General features: G+C 35.9%; 1 protein-coding gene across 1 annotated transcript in view; it reads left to right on the top strand.

The window, feature by feature from the left end:
* LOC127631947 (leucine-rich repeat and fibronectin type III domain-containing protein 1-like protein) overlaps nucleotides 1-14,573 on the top strand; it is a 68,167-nt gene that overhangs the window by 36,869 nt on the left and 16,725 nt on the right. Inside the window, exons 2-4 of the mRNA XM_052110367.1 lie at nucleotides 8,402-9,009; nucleotides 11,290-11,403; nucleotides 11,775-12,097. Coding sequence (XP_051966327.1) covers nucleotides 8,402-9,009; nucleotides 11,290-11,357 — 676 coding nt within the window. The 3' untranslated portion in view covers nucleotides 11,358-11,403; nucleotides 11,775-12,097. The remainder of the gene's footprint in view (nucleotides 1-8,401; nucleotides 9,010-11,289; nucleotides 11,404-11,774; nucleotides 12,098-14,573) is intronic.

Below are 14,573 nucleotides of genomic sequence, written 5' to 3'. Positions count from 1 at the left end.
ATAGATAAAGATTCTGTGAAAATGACTCATTTGGTCCAACCAGTTGTAGGTTAATTTCCTTGAAAACTAAAAAAAAACATCTCTGTGGCACTACAGAAGAGGCTCTGTTTGTTTTTGAGCTGCCCATCAAGCCCAACACAGCAACATTGCCTCAACCAATTGTTTAAGTTTGAGGCTGGACTTTCTACTGTATTTAATCAGTCAACTGAAGATGGTTGGAGTATTTGGGAAAGCTTTTTAAAAACAAATTCTCAGTTTTTACAATTCTGTTTAGTGGCATTAGTGGCTTATAAATTACATTCTTCAGCTTAAAGCTACACTATGTACGTTTTTGCCCTCTAGCAGTTGAAGCATAAAACTTCAAGTTACTTGAGAAGGAACTACTTTCGTGAGTTGTGATTTGGCACTGCTCTTCTGTGCGTATGAATATCATGGTTTGAGATATTTACCTGCAGAGCTATTTACACTACATTGTTATACTACAATTTGCATCCTAAATTGACAATACAAGTGAACATAATAGTGAACATCCCATTCACCAGCACGCCCATTTCCATTGGTCGAGTTAATTGATGGGTCAGGCGGCTCGCCCTAGGGTGGGCTTAATGTCTCATTCATGGCTCGGGAGGTTGAAAAGCTTCATCGGAGAGCCAGCTGCTACAGTTGGACGTGGAGGACTAGGTGGGGCTCCCACCTTCGGGTGTGGTCGACCAGTCTGAGGCCGACACGGAGCTGGTGGCCATGCTAGTGGTGGTGGTGTAGTGGCTAAAGCACAGGGCTGTTAATCAGAAGGTCACAGGTTCTAACCCCACAGCCACCACCATTGTGTCCTTGAGCAAGGCACTTAACTCCAGGTTGTTCCGGGGGGATTGTCCCTGTAATAATTGTAAGTCGCTTTGGATAAAAGCGTCTGCCAAATGCATAAATGCATAAATGCAAATGCAAATGCATGCTTGCCCAGGCTGCCAGGAGCTTCGGCTCGAGTGGAACCCTCCACCCTGCCCTGAGCCCTTGCGGCTTGATGACTGGTTCCTGGGCTCAGAACACCACTCACAGCCACGCTCTACCCCAGTTCCATTTTCTGTGGAGGTGCATGAGGAACACACAAAGTCGTGGCAGGCACCTTTTACTGCCCGGGCCCAGGTTCTGAATTCCTCCATTCTTACTAACCTTGATGGTGGGGTGGCCAGGGGGTACACAGAGTTTCCTCAGATGGAGAATGCGATTGCTATGCACCTGTGCCCACAAAACGCTGCAACCTGGTGGAATTGCCATTAAAGTCCTTGTTGTTCATCATTTGTATTGAAATAAATATGTATTTAAATATTAGTATGGGTTTCTTATATAATATTAGTATTAGTTTCTTCGACTTCGGTCAATTTCATGTCTCAGGGGTTGATTTTGATTAAAACACAGATTTTCTGATTTATTTTTCTTTTCTTTTTTTGGAGGTCACATTAAAACTACACAAAATTTTACCAGGCATTAATTATTTATTTTCTGTAATTTTCTAATTGCCTGAATGTACTGATTTCACAGTTTTATCCTTGTCCCAGAATTTAATTATTGAAGTATGAAAATACATTATAAAATACAACTGATTACATGTTTAAAATAATCTATATGCAGCCGGTGGGTTGAAAATAATCACAACAGGAAACAGAATTTTATGCATTTAACACATGCTTAAATCACTCAAAGCAGTTCATGCATTTTTAACAAAGTTTTAAGGACATGTATAACAGTTTAAAACAAAAAAAAATGTCATATTTTCACATATAACATGAATTGCACTTATTCACAAAACTGGGAAACACTCTGGACTATAAATCATTCAATTAGATATGATTCATACTAAATTTACATACCCAGTCCTTGCATGTGCACCAAAACGTAGTCAAACTCCACATCGCAATCCATATGCATCCTTCAACAATTATCCAAAACAAACACTCAATTTTAACATTTGACTCTTCTGAAAACATATTTAATGCATTTTATAAGCATTTTGTGTAACATTTTATATTTACCCAAATAATTCTCAACCGACGAACAAAAATTTGAGCTCTATTGTGCAATATAAGTTCTCACGTTTCTAACGCGAGACTCTTAAAAGGGACACATCCAATTTAAGACTAGAGTTAAATTACTTTAAATTTCTCCACTTGGCTACATATACAAACAAAACATTTCAATATTTAAATACCAATTATTTATATCAGCCAGTGAAAAGCATGTTGTTAGATGAAAAAGTGATGTTTCAAGAAAAAAAAAGAAAAATCAAGGTAAACATCACTTGCACTTATAGGATATAATTTCAAATTAAACTGTAATTTTGAAAGAATTATGAAAAAATGTTGCAATTATTATTTAAATTGTGTATTCAGGATACATAAAATGTTAGTTATAATATTAGCCTTGGCAACACAAAGAACATAACACTAACAACAACATAATAAGCTATTGTAGTTATTAACTTAGCAGGCTATAGCACACCTACTCTTTCAAATGCTAGCATGACTGTAGTTTTACCACTCTAAAATATGAGTAGCTTGGCAAATTAGAGTTTCTAAGTAACTTCCACAACACACCTCTGGCTATCAAGAGATTTCAAATAAGTTGTCATTTGTGCATCATTGGTCTGTAAACATATAACACAGTTCATTACTATTTCTAAACGCTTTACTTTACTTTAGGATACATTTTTATGGTTATGTTTCAGCTCACCAAAAATAAAATAAAAATTCCCACAGAATATCATTTAAATTCCTCCTTGAGAGTATATGTATTTTTTCAGTTTCCTGTCAGTGAAGTTATCAAATCACTGATTGGTTTGTGGCAGATGTGCATTAATAGTTTTTAGGAAGCTTAGTATGCATCTTAGATTTACTCAATGCAATGCAGCATTGATGCTGCAGTGTAATATGTTTTATTTCTGTTGGTTGGATGCAGAATGGGGGGAAAGCAGTTCCCTCAAGGGCATTTTTTTTTAAATATCCTGTTTTCAAATGCATGTTTTTGAAAGACTAACATTTCAAGGACATACTTCACCTTGATAAGTGAAGTGTATGCTATAAAAACTCCGAAATATTCCCTGTTCAGTACTAAACTGCATTCATTTTTCTTGATCAAATATGTAATATTGAAACATAATCGAATAAAGAAATATGTCACTCAAGGCCGTGAGTTACAATGTCACAATGGCATCAAATGTGGTACATCCAGTAAGAAATGTACAGTCGTAACTATTCATTTTATTAAAAAAATATTAAACCACACCACAAAAATGAAGACCAACTTTGATTTATGTAGCACACGAGAGAGAAAAGAATTCAGTTGTTCACTAAATTATGGGTCTTTTCATTTGAACATTTTTATAGTGCCACAGCTGCACAATAGTGCTCTATTGTATTATCTTTCTGTTTCTTCATTAGCAGCTCATTCCTTTTGAAATTCATTTTTCTAGGCCCAGAATACCTCTGTAATAACTCAGAACAGTCGAGACTCCAGTGGTGGCTCTAATATCATCCAGGAAGGAAACACAGAAAGAAAAGGCCCTTGACTGCATTCAATTGAAACGAGACTGTGTGAAGTGTGTTTGAGGAATGAATTAAGGCACAAGGGGATCTGACACATGTCATATTCAGTGAGAAAAACAAAGAAACACTCGTAGATTATTTTCAAATGAACATAACCAAAGACACAAATGAAGCAGTTCAAAAGAGGGTTTGAAAACTGATAGCCAGAAGTTGCAACACTTACATTGCAACATGATGCAATCTCCTCTGAGATTTGAGATTCTAAGACATGAGCTTTAACAATACCAAATCCTCAACAACAAGACAAAGGAAGAAGAAAAAGAAAATATAACATCTTAAAAAAACAGACTTTTCAGTAACCACCTTGGAATTAAGGGAGGGATGTTTTCTTCTGCTCTCTGTTTCAAAAGTTCACACTATTGTGATTTTGTAGGCTTACTCAATCTGCACAAATCTGACAGTAAGATCTACTTTTTACCTGTAGATTTGCTAGCCTCTGCTGAGCACTATGGTTGGATCAAAATTTGGCTTTGGGGTTGATATCGGCCTCTAGTACATCGGTATTGACATGGCAGCACTAAATACAACGTTTTTTAGAACAACCCCGACTGTTTATTAATTTGACAATTTTTGTCATTTTTAAATACATTTAGTGCTCAAATTAAATATGTCAAACAAAGTCTTTAACTATTGGCATAAATTACAATATCATCATTACTATATCCTCATATTGTAGCTTATTCTGTAACAAAGTTCATGCTTGTAGAGTTCCAGAGTGCATAGAGTTCTGTTCTACAGACAACACCAAAGAAAATAAACAGTTTTCTTTTTACTTTGAATATATAGTGGTGCTGTATTTTCATGCATAGAACATGCAAACACTGAATTCAATCCAAATCTGAAATATAATTAAATAACTTTCCCCATGTTTTACTTTTATATCATACAAAAATGGTTTGCCACAGTCTTCTGCTAGTCTTCTCATTGTTTCTTCAAAAACATATTGTTAAACATATATATATATATATATATATATATATATATATATATATATATATATATATATATATATATATATATATATATATATATATATTATTATTTTTACCATACATTATTATTTTACTGTTAAAATACTGACATTTATTACAGTTAGGTAATACATATAATGTAATAATGTAAACATACTTAATCTGTCCTAAGATTATACATTTCATATTAAAATGTGCCTTAATATCTTTTTATTGTATATGAAATATAGAAATGCAATGTACACAGATGTGCCATATTAATATCAATGCATTTTCATGGAGATTAACACTGTTTTTCCACTACTTTGGGTAATGGATGCTATGCGTAATGCATAGTCACTATTTGTTGGATTATAATCTGTGGGTTTTACCATGCATGTTTGGAAAATGGAGAGATTAACAAGACTCAAAGACTTTTAAATTAAAATTAATCTTAATCTCTGTGTAGTTGAGTGTTTTACCAAAAGATATTCATAGACAAATTAATTTTCAATTACCCACTATGAACAGTAGTGACTTTTCAAATGCTAATTTGTAGCAGTAAAATTTGTAATGGTTTAATTGTATCAGGAAACTCCATTTATCTGGGGAAAAAAATAACTACTTTTATCTTGTCAACATCACTCTGGCCCCCAGGATAAGGCCACAGCACATATAATATAAGCTTTTGATAATTCTATGAGAAAGTCCATGTTATATTTATTTTGAGGATAAACGGAACAGCTTAGAAAGACTGAATATAATAATGATCTGAGCCTTGAGGATCCAGCACAAATAAGATACACATGCTCTCTCATATGTAGTATATTAAGGTGCAGTCCACACAAATATATGCCCAAGAGTAGTACCTTTTCCAAATTACCACAATAATTGCTTAAAAAAATCATTTATATTTCTAAGAAATACATAAACATAAGCAATTGTTTTATTTTATATATATATATATATATATATATATATATATATATATATATATATATGATATATATATATATGATATACATATATATGTGTGGGTGTGTGGGTTTGGGTGGTTTACAAGGACCATATTTTTTAGGTTACAAACTGGTAATTACAAGGGTATTATGCTATATATATGGTTTACGAGTACATTTCTAGTGTTCCCATAATTCAAATCGCTTAAAAACATCCTAAAGAATGTTTATTTAATTTTTTTTTTTTAAATGTAAAATTGCAGAAAGGTCTTTGTGAGGGTTGGGTTTAGGAGTAGTGTTTGGGGATATAATCTATAGTTCATATAGTATAAAAATCATTATGTCTGTGGAGAGTCCTCATAAGGATAGCCACATCAGCATATGTGTGTGTGTGTTTTAGGACTTTCAGTTGATTTAAATGTTTAATCAAATTAATTGCAATTAAGTGCACACATCAATATTTGCTGAGAACAACTAAATATAACTGTATGTATAAAAATGTAACATATGATTAATATGTAATAAATATAATATTCAGATTATTAAATTGTTGTGGCTGACAAATAAAGCATTGATTAGACTATATAGGCAGTGGCTTAAGATGATTAACATGAACTAACAATGAAAAATACATTTACAGCATTTATTTTTATTGGTAAATATTAATTTCTACATAAATATTGTAGAATTTATTTTTATTCTAATAAAGTTCTAATAAATAATCTTTTAATACTTTTTAATTTTAACAGTTAATTACATTTTAACTAGCAGTTTTAACTTAATTTTATACATTAACATAATTAAATGTGTTTATACTTACATGGAACTAACAATGAACAGTATTATATTTATAAATGAATTAACTAAGATTTTTAAAAGAATTAAAAGAATGATTCAAATAAAAATAAAAAATACAAAAATTGTTAGTTCATGATTCCAAATGGTACTCTTGTAATGTTGTACCAAACAGTCATCATATTCAAACGTAGATTTGCCAACAAAAACCTTTAAAAAGATAATTTGATACATTTTACATGTAGCAGTTCTCGCCTTGAATGGATACTATCTCTTTCCTGTCATTTTATCTTTAATCACTCTGTCCTTTCTCTCCACACATTATAAAATCGTATAACACGGGTCTGTTGAATGCTTGATTCTGATTGGTTGACAGACATTTTAAGGCGTGCAATTGAGTAAACGCACGGCTACCCCTCTCGCTCTCTTTCGCTCTCACACAAACTCCTTTGGTAGCAAAGTCAGCGCTCCCCCTCGACTCACTGTGATTGTAAATATTTGTTTAGCAATAGAATAGCTATTTACAAGAATGGCAACACTCCCTGCTGCTGAGACTTAAACTTACACTTTTGGCAATTTGAAGCGATGTTGTCCTGACGAGAGCCACTTTAAACACAGGCAATCTCACACACACACACACACACACGTGCGCGCACGCGCGTGCATGCACTACCAGTTTACTCCTATGCCGAAAAGCAGCGCATCATCCATTGCTAGTTCTAAAGTAACATTTTCGAATTAGCAAAAAAGGCTTGAGGCTTGAGCAAAAAAGGCAAGATACACTTGATCAATACAACAGTCTCCCCTCCTCATCTCACACACACACTCCCACACACGTGGACACACATACTGTATATTATACGCATTCGCACACACTTACTCGCAAGAGATAAACAGAGCTGTCTTGTCAGAACCGTCACTCCTGCATCTCAGTAGGGTTGAAAAAAGTTGTTAAGGTTTACAACGGAAATATGGCGATACTCGCTGCTACTGAGATATGCTTAAACTTACATCTTGGCGATTTTTAAGCGGTTACTTCTGATGAGAGCTACAACAAAATAGGTAATCCCAGAAGCAATCTCTCTCATATTCTGGGTTTCTATCTTTCAGTCCCACATAGTCACACACAAACTCTCTCACACACGCACAAACTTACTAACTTGTTATTCCAGTAAGTGCTCCAGTAAAGCAGCGAAAGCCTCTCTATCCTCCATGCTAGTTCTAAAGTGACGTTTTCGACCTAGCAACAAAGTTTTGGACTGTATTAAAGCAAGACGCTGAATCCATAGAGAAAAGAAAGTAGTTCCTCTCATAACAGCGTTTTTAGGGACGAAAACCAGAGAATGTCTTGAGATAAAACCCTGAACAATGTCTTAAGGTGTGGCAACTGTGGTATAAGTGGAATAATTGACTCCGGCCCTTTGAATAGTTGAAAAATAATGCACACCCACGGTAGTAATGCAGTCACGACAGTGACCTCGGGTGTGCATTATTTTTCAACAATTCAACGGTCTGTCATCAATTATTCCATACACATTTAATTCCCAGAATGCTGGATTAAAATCACGCCATTGATGAGGTGAGGTCAGGTGTATAAATGGCTATTTATGTGAGAGTAACAGTCTCTAAATTACTTACTGTACAGTGTGCACTTTTTAGACACAAACACGCTGTCCAAGGACCTTTCCACTTATGGTGCAATTATTTCATTGTAAATTCCAGTGGAAATCAATTTAAAGCCTTGGGTATTGATTTTGACATCAGTTAATGTGTTAATGGAGCATTTTAATAAATGGTACACATTTGCCTGCTGAACATATTCCATAATGAGCAATAGATCCCCTCTGACAGTAGAAGAGAGGTTTGATAGTATAGTGTAAAGTGCTCATTTGTTCAGTAATACACTAATAAAGGAAGGCACAAATGTATTATTCAAAATGTATATAATATTAAGAATTTTCACAATTATGATCATTGATGTTTCTTTACTGTTTCTTCTTTATTACATGGCCATAGATGCACTTGCTGGACAAGTATAATCTTAATTATGTTGATGTATTATTTGTGGAATGCATGCAAATTTTCAACTCTTGTCTTGCAGAATGATTCCCTCCACAAGTTATGACTTCCTGGTGCGAGACCTGGTATCCGGTCGGGAGTATGATCTGTGTGTGTTGGCCATCTATGACGAGGGCTTGACCTCGCTGACAGCCACACGGCAGGTGGGCTGCGTCACATTTGTCACGGAGACAGAATACAACCAGTGCCAGTCTCTGCGCAGCCATTTCCTGGGTGGCACCATGATCATCATCATCGGAGGCATCATTGTGGCTTCTGTCCTCGTTTTCATCATCATTCTAATGATCCGATATAAAGTCTACAGCCATTATGGGGCGGATTCCACAAAGGGAACCGCCATGACGAATGTACGCTCACAGACAAATGGGGGGCAAGCAGCGGGGCAGGTCCTGCGCTTGAGCTCCAAAATTATGGAGGTGCAGGATGCACCAGGAGCAAGTTTAGTAGGGGCCTCAGGTGTTGTTCCTAGTTTAAAAGACTCCACAGCCATGGTGCTAGTCACAGACTCTGCAATGACCTCAGATGACATAGTATCCCCTACTCAAAGGCACCATCCCAGGACTTGTATAGAGCTCAAGAGACGGCCTTCGCTGTCCCCTAAAGAGGGGGCAAGCATAGAAATGCCAGAAGGTAAGTTAAATGTCACAACAGAGAGCAAAACAAAATTTTAAGCAAGTATGAGAAAGAATGTGCATTAAAATCCAAAGGAAAAACTTTTGGGATTTAACACGTTTCACATAACCCCTTGACAGTCTACTTTTAACAATACCCGGGCACTTTATTGTAGCTCAGAGTGCATCTATATACATAGACTCCTGTAATTGCCAGGAATAGAGCTATTCACCTGATTCAGTGAGCCACATCCAAGTGTTTTTTTAAAGAGCTTTTCCTTTGTGGAATTTAGATTTACGGAATGTAACAAGGGTTCAAATGGGAAAGGAGGAGGTGGGAACCGGCTGAACAGTCAAAATAATATTTTAAGAGGCAAAAAGACACAAACACATATACACACATGGCAGCTGCGTGTGGCTCTCTCTCTCGAACTTGTGCGTCCTGCTGCACTTATCCCTCTCCTCGGCTGATTAGCCCGATTGAGGGCCGGGCGTGCGTAGTCAGGTAATTGCAGTTTCTAGTTGAATGATGATGGAATTCAAGAGAACCTCAACCTTAAATCATTAAATGGATTAAGTCCATATATTCAAATATTACCATTTGCTTGGGTTTCTGTAAAACTTAGGATCCAAAAATGGAATCCCACCAACAGCTCCTCGATAAATAGCACAGAGCTATGCGAAATGGCTGTGTGCATTACACAATACATCAGAGGAATCTGGGTTTTGAATGTTCTGGAAATGTTGTATTTATTGTCTTTTCCGCATGTTCAACACATAGACTCCTGATTAGCTGTAAACAGCTAGTACAAGATCTCGACATCAGAAAAAATAAAAACCTTTTCTTCTAGTAAATCAAAAGGCATCAGCATCAGCATTTTTTCCCCAGCCGCTGCATATGAGTCAGGAAGACACCTGTTAATCTCTTTATTACAAAGCTCAATCTTATGACATCTAAACTTTTTTACTATAGGGGCATGACTTGTAAGGCGATATATTTTAACGTTTTTATTACATAACCAACTACATTTAGAAGTGTGTTGTGTTGGACTGTGTTGATCTTACGATGCAAATAACCCAGTTTATGAGTCCTGTTTATGATACAATCTGTTTAGGTTTAAGGTTTAGGCTAGGAAGGCAGGTTTTGTTGTAGTGCCACACAGTGGACAGTGGAACTGCAGTGATACGTGTAAGGAACCATGTTCATGAGAACAGGCTGACTGTTTTCCAGTGGCATGTGGTGGACTTTTGAAATAAGGAGGCAAAGTGCTATCTCAGAGTTTATTTATTTATTTTTTATTTTAGTCCAATGTAAATTCATATTTCAGTTCCATTTGACCTTTCCATATTTTTCAGGAATATGGAATGCCATTTAACTCACACTATTAATAAGCACACAATACTATAATATTTTGAATGTTCATATTAATTTACTTTATAATTGAACCAAGTAAAAAAAAAAAATCAAGTTTAAGTGTTCTATTAGGCCTATTTTTACATTGATTCAAAAATTATGCCTACAATAAAAACAACAAACATAATTCATGTACTTTTTATTATTGTTGTAAGGATAATATTTTTTAATAGTCATCTTATTTTGTGATCTTTGGTTATTTACTGGTACTCATTAAACACTGCAGGTGTCATAATTGCACGGAAGACCGAATTTTATTCTTGGCTGTGCTAGTTTCATGTCTCTTATATGACTTCACAGTCTCTAAATCAATCAATATATTAAGTCCAATCATTTATTTATTTGCTAAGTAGCCATGTAATGAGTGGAATAATATACAGTCAGCCAGTTGTTACCACTTCACATTGGGGTCCTGATCATCTTGTCAGAGTTTATTTTGCAATAATGACCATCATATAATGGCCATATGGTATAAACCATACATTATCCCTTACTAACACATGAACGCCTTAGATTCTTATTTCCTTTAGTGGATATCTGTGCCTACATAAAGAGCCCACGAAATGGCTTGACAAATGCAATTTCTTTTAATTTAATTTCATAAACATGTTGGTCCAGAAGTGAAAAACTAGATTTTTTAAAAGAAAATGTGCATCATATATTTTGTCAACTTGATACACTAACATAAAATAGATGATCTCCAAAAACACCTATTTTTGTGTCTTTTAAGACATAAGGCTATTTCTACCACCAACAGCCTGTGTACCATTCTTCACCTCAGAAAGCACACTGCCCTTGAGCTTATGAGTGAGCTACAAGACCACTCTCTCTTGTCACTAACACAACCCTGCCCATCCCTCACGGCTATTTTTCTTTCCACCTCAGATACGGCTAGCCCGCAGGTCAGCGATGAGAAGAAGGTTCAACGAGACTGGAGTGACTTTAAAATTTGATGACTCCATTTGCTGTCCCTCAAGAGGCAGCCATCAACCCTAAAGAGTAATAGCATTTTCCCCCTATTCTTCCTCATTCATGTGCTATGTGGAATGTGGAAAAAAAAATGTATAGTGGATGAGAGAAAGAGAGCTGTGTGAGATGAAATAAGATGCTACGTGATATTCATAGCAACAACTTTTTATAATTTTTTTTACAAGTTGGCTGGCATAGATTCTACAGACTTGCCTGGTGCAAATAGCCGCTCTTTTACATCCCAGTAATGTTTAGTATGGCAGATGCACTTATTCTCTATTCTGGTTTGGAGCTCCAAAAAAAAAAAAATTGTGCCAGTTAAGACATATGTACTTCATTTGGGTTATGGGAGTATTTTGTTTATTGTTGGCCTCCCTCTTTCTGTTTTCAACCCCCTCCAGAGTGCACCAGGTCATCAGATTACAGGGAAGAATATGGAATAATTTGTCCAAACCTCTACTGGACTTTCTCCCTTGAGTTTGTCACCCATCATTCTTTATTCCAAGGATTATCCATACATTTCCTACCAGGACATATTTGAGAACTCAATCCACCACTGCATCGAATGAAATGGATCACATATTTCTTCTCCATTGCTGGCTTTTGAAACATATTGCCATTTACACCCCTGCGGCCAGTACTGTCTATCTGTTTTGCAGCCAACAATAATATGGTAATTGTTTACTGGATGGTCTGGGTTCAAGAATGGCACTTCGCTTGGAGAGTGAGTATGCACTTACTACTTTACATTAAGACATTTTTCCATGAAATACTCAGTTTCAAAAGTATAGCCACAAGATTCAAACAATATGCATGTTAACATGATTTGTGTGTGATAAAATAGCTTTATTGATTAAAGGTTTAACTGGTTTTTTTACATTTACATTTATGCATTTTGGCAGACGCTTTTATCCAAAGTGACTTACAGTGCATTTATTACAGGGACAATCCCCCCGGAGCAACCTGGAGTTAAGTGCCTTGCTCAAGGACACAATGGTGGTGGCAGTGGGGTTCAAACTAGCAACCTTCTGATTACCAGTTATGTGCTTTAGACCACTACGCCACCACCACCAATTAATTATACTTTGTTGCCATGGCAATGTAACACTGTAAACCCTTAAATATTACAGCTCAAATAATACACAACTTTTAACAAAATTATGAATGTAAGTGCTTTTATAAAATTACATGTCACATTTCTGCCTTTAAACCTTTCAAAGATATTCCCCTCTTACTTCCATTGTAAATGCCTCACTGTAACCTCAATTTATGCTTTTTTTGTTAAAGAAATGGAGTGACCGGTCAAATTTTATTTTGTGCAATCAATATTATGCCACAACTGCTGCTGATTGAGGTTAACCTATATTAAACATGGAATATTCCTTTAAATAAATAGTTTATACCAAAAAATGAAAAGATAAATAATAATTTATCCTCATGTTTCCCCAAACCTGTAAGATTTCCTTTGTTTGGAAAATAAGATGCTAGGCAGGTTTTCAGTCTTAGTCACCACTTACTATCATTGCATAAACAAAAGATGCAATGAAAGTGAATGGTGACTGAGACTGTCGGTCCCTACAATTTCCTAACATCACTATTTTTCATTCCACAGAAGAAGTTCTACAGCTTTGGAGCTTTTGGGAGAATACATTATTTTCATTTTGGGGTGAACTATCCATTTTATAATTGTGAACTTTGCATATGCAACAAATGACAGCAGCATCAGAGATTAGAAAGCACTCAGTATAATTAGGTTATCAGCTTATGTCTGATTGCACATCAGCTTCATGTACCAGACCTTCAATCCAAACTCATGATCACTCATGAAGAAAAATAATTACTATGAAGGTTGCAAAATCAGTATCTGCATTTCGCCCCACAGTATCAGCTCAGATTCTTGACAATTGCCAGTATAAGTAAATGTTTTAACTTAATTATGGTTACACATCATGCAGAGTTTATGATAGAGAAGTGCTCAATTTATGCTAGAAGGTAATGACTAGATGACTGAAGCATGCAGGTGGATGTGTGGATTGCTCTGAAGCAGTGCAACAGGCCCATGAATTGACTGCTGGTTCTTAAATGTTGCTAAAAATGCCTCTTCCAAGCTTGCTGCTGCCTGGAAGGGAGGGTTTGACAGAGCATGCCAAATAAAGGAAATAAACAGGATGCTGCACGCAAACAAAATGCACCAGGGAATGTTACGTGCACAAACACAAAACAGTATATGTAGGGATGTCACGTGAGCGAAGATGTAGATGTTACAAATGGTGTGTTTTATTTCTACAGTTTGCTGTCAGGGAATAAATGGCACTCAAAAAAATGTATCAGTTGATTAACTTGCAAGTCATTTGATTAAATATTGATTGAGTTTATAGACATTTGCGGACAGGGTGTGTGTGACCTTACCCTTAAAAAAAGGTGTTTGATGCCAATGTCAGATGCAATCAGCAAGACTCGGATCAAGAGTCTGGCAGTTAAAGGAGCCGAGAAGGAAAAATTGATTGACCAACAATTTTGGTTTCACTCATCTATTGATCATAAAATCAAACCTACTGCTGTCCATGACTTTGAGAAATGAGAGTACTTAACAGTTTGACTGGGCAAAGTAAAAGGCAAAATTAGGATGGATTGGGTTGTTTATACTCCAGTTTCAAGCTCTGGGTCAAACTCGTCCCATATTCACGTCGTCCCAAGAAATCTGATTCTGCAGGACCATCTTCTTAAGGGGCTTTCACAATGTCCGAAACAGAGCACGGTTTGCATGAAAAGTAAGTAATGTGAAAGTTTTTTTTGCGGACTGTTTTACCAAACCCAAGACTACCTGTAGGAGGTTGTCTGAGCTCGATTGCAATGGAAATGTGCTCTTAGAGGGATAGTTCACCCAAAAATTAACACTCTCTCATGTTTTACTCACCCTCATTCCATCCCAGATGTGTACGACTTTCTTTCTTCTGCAGAACCCAAATTAAGATATTTAGAAGAATATTTCAGCTCTGTAGATCCTCACAATGCAAGTGAATGGGTGCCAACATTTTGAAACTCCAAAATCCACATATAGGGGAGCATAAAATTAATCCATATAAATCCATATGACTATTTAAGTAATTTTTTTATTTGTCATAAATTGTCCTCCCTGCGCATTAGGGGGCGATATGCAAAGCGGATGTGAATCACCAAAAACAGAAGTAGATTGAGAA

Source organism: Xyrauchen texanus, chromosome 38, assembly GCF_025860055.1.
Source record: "Xyrauchen texanus isolate HMW12.3.18 chromosome 38, RBS_HiC_50CHRs, whole genome shotgun sequence".
Taxonomy (NCBI): domain Eukaryota; kingdom Metazoa; phylum Chordata; class Actinopteri; order Cypriniformes; family Catostomidae; genus Xyrauchen; species Xyrauchen texanus.
The sequence above is the reverse complement of the archived record's forward strand: the minus strand, read 5'-3'. Positions and strand labels throughout refer to the sequence as shown.